The 13063-nt window shown below is 44.3% G+C and overlaps 1 protein-coding gene across 1 annotated transcript in view; it reads left to right on the forward strand.

The window, feature by feature from the left end:
• PRKCG (protein kinase C gamma) overlaps nt 1-13063 on the forward strand; it is a 565988-nt gene that overhangs the window by 420136 nt on the left and 132789 nt on the right. The window contains exon 9 of the mRNA XM_075839972.1: nt 11662-11691. Within this exon, the coding sequence (XP_075696087.1) occupies nt 11662-11691 (30 nt within the window). The remainder of the gene's footprint in view (nt 1-11661; nt 11692-13063) is intronic.

Genomic DNA, 13063 nt, shown 5'->3' on the forward strand with positions numbered 1-13063 from the left:
AGCGGATAGCTGGATATAGGCTGATAGCGGATACCTGGATACAGGCTGATAGCGGATACCTTGATACAGGCTGATAGTCTATAGCTGGATACAGGCTGATAGTGGATAGCTGGATACAGGCTGATAGTGGATAACTGGATACAGGCTGGTAGTGGATAACTGGATACAGGCTGGTAGTGAGTAGCTGGTTACAGGTTGATAGTGGATAGTTGGATACAGACTGGTAGTATATAGCTGGATACAGAAAAAGAGAGAAAAATGATCCAGCGCTGTGTGAGTTTTAAAAGGGATATTCCGTTCCCACTTTTATTGGAGACAAATAATGTTAAAAATAGAACAGAGACGCAGTCTGAAGGTGGTAGATGATGCAGGCAAGTGCCCGAGCCAATGGCGGATTAAGTAGACCATAGGCCCTGGGCTGTTACCCATAGTTGGGCCCCCCTTCTCCACCGCCGCTCTGTAACTATTGTTAACACTTCCTTTTTGTCCAGACATTAACAAATGGGTGTTACTACTGCCCCATAGAGGTGACACAGTAAAATGCCTCCTTAGCTGCGACACAGTAAAATGCCTCCATAGCTGCGACACAGTATAATGCCCCCATAGCTGCGACACAGTAAAATGCCTCCATAGCTGCGACACAGTTAGGGTATGTTCACACGGCCAAATTTCAGACGTATACGAGGCGTATTATGCCTCGTTTTACGTCTGAAAATACGGCTCCAATACGTCGGCAAACATCTGCCCATTCATTTGAATGGGTTTGCCGACGTACTGTGCAGACGACCTGTTATTTACGCGTCGTCGTTTGACAGCTGTCAAACGACGACTCGTAAAAATACAGCCTCGTCAAAAGAAGTGCAGGACACTTCTTTCAGACGTTTTTGGAGCTGTTTTCTCATAGACTCCAATGCAAACAGCTCCAAAAACGGACGTAAAAAACGCCGCGAAAACGGCGCGAAAAACGCCGCGAAAAATGCGAGTTGGTAAAAAAACGTCTGAAAAGCAGGGTCTGTTTTCCCTTGAAAACAGCTCTGGATTTTCAGACGTTTTGGTTGACTACGTGTGAACATACCCTAAAATGCCTCCATAGCTGCGACACAGTAAAATGCCTCCATAGCTGCGACACCGTATAATGCCTCCATAGCTGCGACACAGTATAATGCCTCCATAGCTGTCTCCACACAGTATAATGCCTCCATAGCTGCGACACAGTATAATGCCCCATAGCTGACACAGTACAATGCCCCATAGCTGACACAGTATAATGCCCCTAAGGGTATGTTCACACGGCCAAATTTCAGACGTATACGAGGCGTATTATGCCTCGTTTTACGTCTGAAAATACGGCTCCAATACGTCGGCAAACATCTGCCCATTCATTTGAATGGGTTTGCCGACGTACTGTGCAGACGACCTGTTATTTACGCGTCGTCGTTTGACAGCTGTCAAACGACGACGCGTAAAAATACAGCCTCGTCAAAAGAAGTGCAGGACACTTCTTTGGACGTTTTTGGAGCTGTTTTCTCATAGACTCCAATGAAAACAGCTCCAAAAACAGACGTAAAAAACGCCGCGAAAACGGCGCCAAAAACGCAGCGAAAAATGCGAGTTGGTAAAAAAACGTCTGAAAAGCAGGGTCTGTTTTCCCTTGAAAACAGCTCTGGATTTTCAGACGTTTTTGTTGACGACGTGTGAACATACCCTAAGGGTATGTTCACACGGCCAAATTTCAGACGTATACGAGGCGTATTATGCCTCGTTTTACGTCTGAAAATAGGGCTGCAATACGTCGGCAAACATCTGCCCATTCATTTGAATGGGTTTGCCGACGTACTGTGCAGACGACCTGTTATTTACGCGTCGTCGTTTGACAGCTGTCAAACGACGACGCGTAAATTTACTGCCTCGGCAAAGAAGTGCAGGGCACTTCTTTGCCACGTAATTTGAGCCGTTCTTCATTGAAATCAATGAAGCACGGCTCAAGGTTTACGAGCGTCTCAGACGCCTCGTAAATTACGAGGAGGAGCTTTTACGTGTGAAACGAGGCAGCTGTTAACAGTCTGTCTTTTCACACGTAACTGCCTCTCAGCGTGTGAACATACCCTTAGAGGTGACACAGTATAATGCCCCATAGCCGACACAGTATAATGCCCCATAGCCGACACAGTATAATGCCCCATAGCCGACACAGTATAATGCCCCATAGCCGACACAGTATAATGCCCCATAGCCGACACAGTATAATGCCCCATAGCCGACACAGTATAATGCCCCATAGCCGACACAGTATAATGCCCCATAGCCGACACAGTATAAGGGTATGTTCACACGCTGAGAGGCAGTTACGTGTGAAAAGACAGACTGTTAACAGCTGCCTCGTTTCACACGTAAAAGCTCCTCCTCGTAATTTACGAGGCGTCTGAGACGCTCGTAAACCTTGAGCCGTGCTTCATTGATTTCAATGAAGAACGGCTCAAATTACGTGGCAAAGAAGTGTCCTGCACTTCTTTGCCGAGGCAGTAAATTTACGGGTCGTCGTTTGACAGCTGTCAAACGACGACTCGTAAATAACATGTCGTCTGCACAGTACGTCGGCAAACCCATTCAAATGAATGGGCAGATGTTTGCCGACGTATTGTAGCCATATTTTCAGACGTAAAACGAGGCATAATACGCCTCGTTTACGTCTGAAATTTGGCCGTGTGAACATACCCTTATGCCCCATAGCCGACACAGTATAATGTCCCATAGCCGACACAGTATAATGCCCAATAGCCGACACAGTATAATGCCCCATAGCTGACACAGTATAATGCCCCATAGCTGACACAGCATAATGCCCCATAGCTGACACAGCATAATGCCCCATAGCTGACACAGCATAATGCCTCATAGCCAACACAGTATAATGCCCCATAGAGGTGACACAGTATAATGCCCCATAGCTGACACAGTATAATGCCCCATAGAGGTGACACAGTATAATGCCCCATAGCTGACACAGCATAATGCCCCATAGGGTATGTTCACACGAGGGCGTCCGTTACGGCTGAAATTACGGGGATGTTTCAGCCTGAAAACATCCCCGTAATTTCAGCCGTACCGGCATGTGCAGGCGCTTGAACGCCGCGTCAATTACGGGCGTAATTAGCGCTGCTATTCATTGGAGTCAATGAATAACGGCTCTAATTACGGCCAAAGAAGTGACAGGTCACTTCTTTGACGCGGGCGTCTATTTACGCGCCGTCTTTTGACAGCGGCGCGTAAATATACGCCTCGTGTGAACAGACAAACGTCTGCCCATTGCTTTCAATGGGCAGATGTTTGTCAGCGCTATTGAGGCGCTATTTTCGGGCGTAATTCGGGGCAAAAACGCCCGATTTACGTCCGTAAATAGGCCGTGTGAACATACCCATAGCCGACACAGTATAATGCCCCATAGCTGACACGGTATAATGCCCCATAGCCGACACAGTATAATGCCCCATAGCCGACACAGTATAATGCCCCATAGCCGAGACAGTATAATGTCCCATAGCTGACACAGCATAATGCCCCATAGAGCTGACACAGTATAATGCCCCATAGAGCTGACACAGCATAATGCCCCATAGCCGACACAGTATAATGCCCCATAGCCGACACAGTATAATGCCCCATAGCTGACACAGCATAATGCCCCATAGCCGACACAGTATAATGCCCCATATGTACGTACCTAATAAAAAAGAAAACATAATTACTTACCTATCCCGGTTCCCACGACGGTGGGGGATGCTTCTCCTCCTCTGCACTGTGCTGTGAGTGACTCCGTGCAGACAGGCGCGATGACGTCACTACATCGCGCCTGCCTGCACCGAGCCGCTCACGGCAGAGTGAATGCTGGGGCGAGGCTCCAGCATTCAACCTAACTTAATCTGCGTCCTGCGGACGCAGATTCGGTTGGAAGCGGGCAGCGCTGCAGCGCTGCTTAGTTTTTGAAGTTTGTGTGCGGTTCGGGCCGCGATGGGCCCCCTGGCAGCCTCGGGCCCCGGGCGACCACCCGAACCGCCCATATTATAATCCGCCATTGGCCCGAGCCTACGCAAAATATTTCTTTTGCCATGAATAAGAACACCGTACGTGTTCGAAACGCGTAGGCTTGGTCACTTGCCCGCATCATCTACCACCTTGACATTTTAAAACTCACACAGCGCTGGATCATTTTTCTCTCTTTTCCTGCATTTCCTACTGCGGGCCGTCACAGGGATCTGAGCGAGGTGTTCAACCCGAGATGCAGAACCGGTGAGCTGGAGGTTTCCTCCTTTCTTTCATTTTCTATATAGCTGGATACAGACTAGTAACAGATAGCTGGATACAGGCCGATAGCGGGCAGCTGGATACAGGCTGGTAGTGGATAGCTAGATACAGACTGGTAGCGTATAGCTGGATACGACTAATAACAGATAGCTGGATACAGGCTGATATCGGATAGCTTGATACAGACTGATAGCGGATAGCTGGATACAGACTGATAGCGGATAGCTGGATACAGACTGATAGCGGATAGCTGGATACAGGCCGATAGCGGACAACTGGATACAGGCTGGTAGTGGATAGCTGGATACGACTAATAACAGATAGCTGGATACAGGCTGATATCGGATAGCTGGATGCAGACTGATAGCAGATAGCTGGATACAGGCTGATAGCGGATAGCTGGATACAGACTGATAGCGGATAGCTGGATACAGGCTGATAGCGGATAGCTGGATACAGGCTGATAGCTGATTGCTGGATACAGACTGATAGCGGATAGCTGGTTACAGGCTGATAGCGGATAGCTGGATACAGACTAATAACAGATAGCTGGATACAGGCTGGTAGTGGATAGCTGGATACAGACTGGTAGCATATAGCTGGATACAGACTAATAACAGATAGCTGGATACAGGCTGATAGTGGATAGCTGGATACAGACTGATAGTGGATAGCTGTATACAGGCTAGTAGTGGATAACTGGATACAGGCTGGTAGTGAATAGCTGGTTACAGGCTGGTAGTGGATAGCTGGATACAGGCTGGTAGTGGATAGCTGGATACAGACTGGTAGTGGATAGCTGGTAACAGACTGGTAGTGGATAGCTGGATACAGGCTGATAGCGGATAGTTGGATACAGGCTGGTAGTGGATAGCTGGATACAGGCTGATAGCGGATAGTTGGATACAGGCTGATAGCGGATAGTTGGATACAGGCTGATAGCGGATATCTGGTATACAGGCTGGTAGTGGATAGCTGGATACAGGCTGGTAGTGGATAGCTGGATACAGACTGGTAGGGGATAGCTGGATACAGACTGGTAGTGGATAGCTGGATACAGACTAATAACAGATAACTGGATACAGACTGATAGCAGACAGCGGGATACAGGCTGACAGCGGATAGCTGCATACAGACTAATAACAGATAGCTGGAAACAGGCCAATAGTGGATAGCTGGATACAGGCTGGTAGTGGACAGCTAGATACAGACTGGTAGTGGATAGCTGGATACAGACTGGTAGCATATATCTGGATGCAGACTAATAACAGATAGCTGGATACAGACTGATAGCAGACAGCGGGATACAGGCTGACAGCGGATAGCTGCATACAGACTAATAACAGATAGCTGGAAATAGGCCAATAGTGGATAGCTGGATACAGGCTGGTAGTGGATAGCTGGATACAGACTGGTAGCATATATCTGGATACAGACTAATAACAGATAGCTGGATACAGGCTGACAGCGGATAGCTGGATACAGGCTGACAGCAGATAGCTGGATACAGACTAATAACAGATAGCTGGATACAGGCCGATAGCGGATAGCTGGATACAGGCTGATAGTGGATAGCTGGATACAGACTGATAGTGGATAGCTGGATACAGGCTAGTAGTGGATAACTGGATACAGGCTGGTAGTGAATAGCCGGTAACAGGCTGATAGCGTATAGTTGGATACAGGCTGATAGCGGATAGCTGGATACAGGCTGGTAGTGGATAGCTGGATACAGGCTGATAGCGGATAGCTGGATACAGGCTGGTAGTGGATAGCTGGAGACAGGCTGGTAGTGGATAGCTGGATACAGGCTGGTAGTGGATAGCTGGATACAGACTGGTAGTGGATAGCTGGATACAGACTAATAATAGATTACTGGATACAGGCCGATAGCGGAAAGCTGGATACAGGCTGGTAGTGGATAGCTGGATACAGACTGGTAGTGTATAGCTGGATACCGACTAATAACAGATATCTGGATACAGGCTAATAGCGGATAGCTGGATACAGACTAATAACAGATAGCTGCATACAAGCTGGTAGTGGATAGCTGGATACAGACTGGTAGCATATAGCTGGATACTGACTAATAACAGATAGCTGGATACAGGCTGATAGTGGATAGCTGGATACAGGCTGATAGTGGATAGCTGAATACAGGCTGGTAGTGGATAACTGGATACAGGCTGGTAGTGAATATCTGGTTACAGGCTGATAGCGGATAATTGGATACAGGCTGATATCGGATAGCTGGATACAGGTTGGTAGTGAATAGCTGGTAACCAGTGGCGGATTAAGTAGACCATAGGCCCTGGGCTGTTACCCATAGTTGGGACCCCCTTCTCCACCGCCGCCCTGTAACTATTGTTAACACTTCCTTTTTGTCCAGACATTAACAAATGGGTGTTACTACTCCCCTTGTCAAAAGGCTGTGTCCCCACATACTAACAGTCTCCAACCATCGCTGACAGTATCGCACCGTGTAGGGAAACATTCTCCTGACAAGGGGAATAGTAACACTTATTTGTCTATCAGTCCTGGACTGCACAAAGACTTTGTGAAATACAAGGATTTCCTATAATAAACATGTCAGTAGAGATGACAGATTGTCTATAAATCTAGTGACTCACAGGTAACGACGTAGTTTTTTTTCCTCTTCTCCATCTAGTCCAGACTTCATGACGACTTTTCCCGGATACAGACTAATAACAGATAGCTGGATACAGGCTGAAAGCGGATAGCTGGATACAGGCTGGTAGAGGATAGCTGGATACAGACTGGTAGCATATAGCTGGATACAGACTAATAACAGATAGCTGGATACGGGCTGATAGCGGATAGCTGGATACAGGCTGATAGCAGATAGCTGGATAAAGGCTAGTAACGTATAGCTGGATACAGGCTGACAACAGATATCTGGATACAGGCTGATAACAGAGAGCAGGTGCGGACTGGAACCAGGATGCAAACAGGAACCTTAGCAAGAAGCAACTAAGTTCCACCAAAGTTGCTCAGGCACCAGGTGATCTAAGGAGGTGCCTTATATAGTCCTGGAGTAACAGGGATTTGTTAGGGGATTAAAGAAGGATAGGAGACAAACATTTAAGAACAAATCAGCATTAACTATCCCATCGCACAAAAAGTCAGAGATAAGCCATTCACTGCATTCACAGCATACCGTTAATTCGAAAAACAAAAGAACAAAAAAAATTTGAAAAACAAAAAATAAAGTACTTGCAGTGTGTTTTAAGCAAAGAATTGCTATCCATCACAACCTATAAAGGCATATAAAAATGGGACACCCGGGTAGCTAAGTAAGGGCCACAGACAGACTAAGGAAGATGCCATGACATAAAATTCCTCAGCTGTGGGGTACCTGGACGAAAGGGTCAGAGGGGAACTCACCCACCTATCGCAGATTTTATGAAATGTAACTACTTTATTTCTATGCTTAAAGATCAATTTTTTCAATTGCAAAGCGTGATTAATTGAGTGTATCCAATCCTTAAGTTCAGAAGGGGAAGGGGAGATCCAAAACTTTGCTATAGTTTTCCTAGTATGGTAGACAGTCTCACAGAGAAAGGTGCGGTCAGTCAGAGAGGGGACTGATCCCAGATCAATTAACAGGAGACAAACCTTGAGGTCATCTGCAACTGTAACTCCTATGTGATCATGAAGAAATTTGTGGATTTGTTCCCAGTAGCCTCTAAGAACAGGGCAGGACAACAATAAATTAAAGGGGGACCAGAGGACATTGGGAAAAAATATCCAGAAATCCAGGTTTCATTATACTGTCTACTGGTAGTCATGTTTGATCTGTGTAATATATAAATATGGGCCATCCTCTCATTATGATTAGGGGACACATGTTTCGGAGAGGCTAGAGCCAAGGACCACTCTTCCACCATTAAACTCCCCACTTCCGCGTCCCAATGAGATCTGGCGGTGAGATAGGTACTCTTATGTCAGAAGGACAATAAGTCACTATAAAGAATAGAAATCGCCTTACGGCCTGGGGTGGTTACCAAATATTTAGAGATAGGGAAGGTTTCCTCACTAAGCAAGTCACCCGGGAACTGACTCTGAAGAGCATGCCTAAGCTGAAGTTAGGGCAAGTCAAATTCATTAGCAAAAACAAACTTCTCTTTAAGCTGCTGAAAGGATTGTCTCACACCCTCTATGCACACATCTTCCATGAAGAATACTCTTTTAGCTTTCCATCTAGATGCACTGGGGAGGACTGCAGCAGGTTTTGAATCTTTTCCAGTTACTGATGTAATAGTCGTTTATACACAGCCAGACCCCCTTGTCACCCTGTCAATCAAATGTCAGACTGAGCGGGGAAGATGGCATTGTCACACAGATCACTTTTGCTTCTATTGTCACCTACGCACTAAGTTCAGATTCACAAATGTAGCTGTATTAGGGTATGTGCACACGATATCGACCATTACGTCTGAAACTATGGAGCTGTTCTCAGGAGAAAACAGCCCCGTAATTTCAGACGTAATTGCTCGGACTCGTCTTTTGCGAGGCGTCAATTACAGCCGTAATTTGGAGCTGTTCTTCATTGGAATCAATGAAAAACGGCTCCAATTACATCCAAAGAAGTGTCCTGCACTTCTTTGACGAGGCTGTTTTTTTATGCGCCGTCTTTTGACAGCGACGCGTAAAATTACAGGTCGTCGGCACAGTACATGGGCAAACCCATTGAAATGAATGGGCAGATGTTTGCCGACGTATTGGAGCCGTATTTTCAGGCGTAAATCGAGGCATAATACGCCTCGTTTACGCATGAAAATAGGTCGTGTGAACCCAGCCTTACAGTCACAAATCCCAGGCCCAAATGTGGGTGTAATGACAAACTAAAAGCTTAATAGGTGCCTATTGCGCTCGCGTGAAACTGGCCTTAATTTGTTGATCAAACAGACATTGGGAAGATTCTAAACAAAAAAACTAAATAAAATAAATCTGGAATTATGCTGTTTTGGGCCATAGTTACACAGTTTGTAAACAATTTCAATAGGAGAACTCATAATATGGGCTAATATGAGGGAAGGGTCTAATAAATATCTCTGATAGTCTTTTCTCATGGAATAAATAGCAAAGTTTTATTGTATTCATGTACTGACAGTAATACATGTGAGCTAATACTCTACGCAGTTATACATGTAAGCTAATAATTTGCTCAAAGACATATAGAGGTAGCCATTTTTATCTTGACATTTAATGCATTATATTCACAGTAGCAGGAAACTTTAACTTGACTTTTTCAATGGCTTTTGTTATGTGATATCACGCTGTGCAGCAATTTATCAGCTTCAAGTTACTGATGACCTATCCACCGGAAAGGTCATCAATATATGATCGTTGGGGGTCCGAGACCTGGACCCCGCACCGATCAGCTGCTCCGGCTGCCTTCGGGTACCGGATGTCCATGCCGAGAGCAGATGGCTCCGGCCACAGAATAGGGGCCGAGCTGTACTGCAGCTCTGCTCCTATTCAAATGAATAGGAGAAGAGTTGCAGTTCAGCAGCACGGCCGCTATTCTAAGTATGGAGCCAACTGCTTCCGGCTCCGTACATTGCATACTGTGCAATTACATCGGTGCCGCAGGCAGCTGGAGCAGTTGATCGGTGCGGGGTTTGGGTGTCAGACCCGCACCGATGATATACTGATGTATTACTGATGATAATAATGTATTTGTAGTTATACCTGTGAGCTAATACTGTACACATAGGGATACATGTGAGATATGCTTGTACTCAAAGGCACACGTGAGCTAATATTGTACTTATAGGCATTCATGTGAGCTAATATTGTACTCTTAGGTATACTGTACAGTTAGGCTAATATTGTATTCATAGGGATACATGTGAATAATATTGTACTCATAAACACACATGTCGGCTAATATTATACTCATAATAGGCATACAGGTGAGATATTATTGTACTTATAGGCATACACATAAGTGAATATTGTACTCATAGGCATACATGTGAGATACAATTTTACTCGTAGGCACACATTTGGACTAATATTGTACACAAAGGCATACATGTGAACTAATATTGTAACTTTAGGATTAAATGTGAGCTAATATTATAACTTTAGGCATACATGTGAGCTAATATTGTAACTTTAGGCATACATGTGAGCTAATATTGTAACTTTAGGAATACATGTGAGCTAATATTGTAACTTTAGGAATACATGTGAGCTAATAATGTAACTTTAGGCATACATGTGAGCTAATATTGTGACTTTAGGCATACATGTGAGCTAATATTGTAACTTTATGCATACATGTGAGCTAATATTGTAACTTTAGGAATACATGTGAGCTAATATTGTAACTTTAGGCATACATGTGAGATAATATTGTAAGTCTAGGCATACATGTGAGCTAATATTTTACTCATAGAGATACATTTGAGATTATACTCTACTCAGGCATACATGTGAGCTAATATTATATTCATAGGCATACATGTGAGCTAATATTGTACTTATAGGGATACATGTGAAATAATATTGTACTCATGGGCACATATGTGAGCTAATACTAGTGTACTCATAGGCACATGAGCTAATATTGTACTCATAGGCACACATGTGAGCTAATACTAGACTCATAGACATACATGTGAGCTCGTATTGTATTCTTAGGTACACGTGAGCTAATATCATACTCATAGGCACACATGTCAGCTAATATTAAACTTATAGGCATACATGTGTGATTATACTGTACTCATAGGCATACATGTGAAATAATATTGTAATCATAGGGATACATGTGAGATAATACTGTACTCATAGACATACATGTGAGCTTGTATTGTATTCTATTCTTAGGCATACATGTGGGTTTACGTGTTCAGATGAATAAACGTGAGATAATATTGTACTCATAGGGATACATGTGAGCTTGTATTGTATTATTAGGCATACATGTGGGCTCACATGTTCAGATGAATACACGTGAGATAATATTGTACTCATAGGATCACCTGTAGACTAAAAGTGTGCTCATAGACATGCAAGTGAACTAATTTTGTATTGATGGCTTATTTTAGACTGACACAACTAGGAACCGTACTGAGTTAATATTAATTGAATAATGCCAATTTTTGTGAGCTGCGCCATACATGGGTTTATATGGTACATGCAATACTAAACCTCTTGGTCTACAAACATTTCAATTAGCAATTACTTTTCTCATCAGCTTTTAGTCACCAGGTTGATATATCAGTTCTTTTTTTATTCTTTATTCACCTTATCAATATTTGTGTTTCCTGAATTAACTTTTTTCTTCACTATTCCCACACTTTTTCATTTTCCTCTTTATTTCAGGCGTGCAATTTCCCTCTTGAACTTTATGAGGTAATTTCTATGTTAATTGTTGTGAAAACAAACAGCGTCCTGTATGTGTCTTGTTTAACTGTGGCAGTCCCAACAGATTTATATTGGTTTTCTGGTAAACTGTTTAATGTCTCTGGTCTAATTGTTCCTATAGTCAACATGCGTGTAGATGCGGCTACTTCCAACGGCATACCTGCAGCCCAGGTTGTACTATGTGGCCCTGGAGTTGGGTTGAGCACCAAAACTTCCCATGAGCAAAATTCCTGACGCCAGAATCCAAGCTTAAGGGTATGTTCACACGAGGGCGTCCGTTACGGCTGAAATTCCGGGGATGTTTCAGCCTGAAAACATCCCCGTAATTTCAGCCGTAACGGCATGTGCAGGCGCTTGAACACCGTGTCAATTACGGCCGTAATTAGCGCTGCTATTCATTGGAGTCAATGAATAACGGCTCCAATTACGGCCAAAGAAGTGACAGGTCACTTCTTTGACGCGGGCGTCTATTTACGCGCCGTCATTTGACAGCGGCGCGTAAATATACGCCTCGTGTGAACAGACAAACGTCTGCCCATTGCTTTCAATGGGCAGATGTTTGTCAGCGCTATTGAGGCGCTATTTTCGGACGTAATTCGGGGCAAAAACGCCCGAATTACGTCCGTAAATAGGCCGTGTGAACATACCCTAAGAATAAGGTGTATGAGGTGATGCCACATCCCCCTCTCCTCGGTTCTATGCAAGATGTAGAGAGCTAGCATAAATAACCTGAGAAGGAGGGGGTTAAACAGCTGACTGAAGGCCTATACCAAGAGAAGTCCGCTTTATGTCATTTCTTCTCCTTAGGCTGCCTTATTAAAACTTATGCCTGAGAGGCGTACACAGAGGTATACTATATATATATATTCTGTCCAAACAGACAACTGTACTTGAATCAAATATCTGAAAGTTGGCGCCACCAACAATGAAAAGTCCTGAGTGATTCTTATGAGTGGTTTTCATCCATTGGAAACAATTATGGATTCTTTTTTATGACTGTAAGCAGAGATTTTGAAACCCATAAAGAACTGATTACAATAGTGCATTACAAAATGTTGTTTAGTTATACAATGGACTAGAACTCTATTGCCGCATTATTGCGTGCTTGTAATATGACTACAGAGCTGCAGTGGAGTTTATAATCATCCAAACTGCCCTGCAATTTGACCAAAAAATGTGACCACTGTATAAAGAAATGGCCATTAGTATTGGTGCGTCTGCATAGTGTCTATCAAAGCTGAACTAGTATGAACGATTGCCTCCACTAGTGCCAATCAGGGGCCCAGAAGAACTGAAGCCCACTTCTGTGACGCCTTAGAAACAGGGGAGTTCGTATATCATGCCAGCTCCTCTCTGTATG

Source organism: Rhinoderma darwinii, chromosome 10 (genome assembly GCF_050947455.1).
Source record: "Rhinoderma darwinii isolate aRhiDar2 chromosome 10, aRhiDar2.hap1, whole genome shotgun sequence".
NCBI classification, from domain to species: domain Eukaryota; kingdom Metazoa; phylum Chordata; class Amphibia; order Anura; family Rhinodermatidae; genus Rhinoderma; species Rhinoderma darwinii.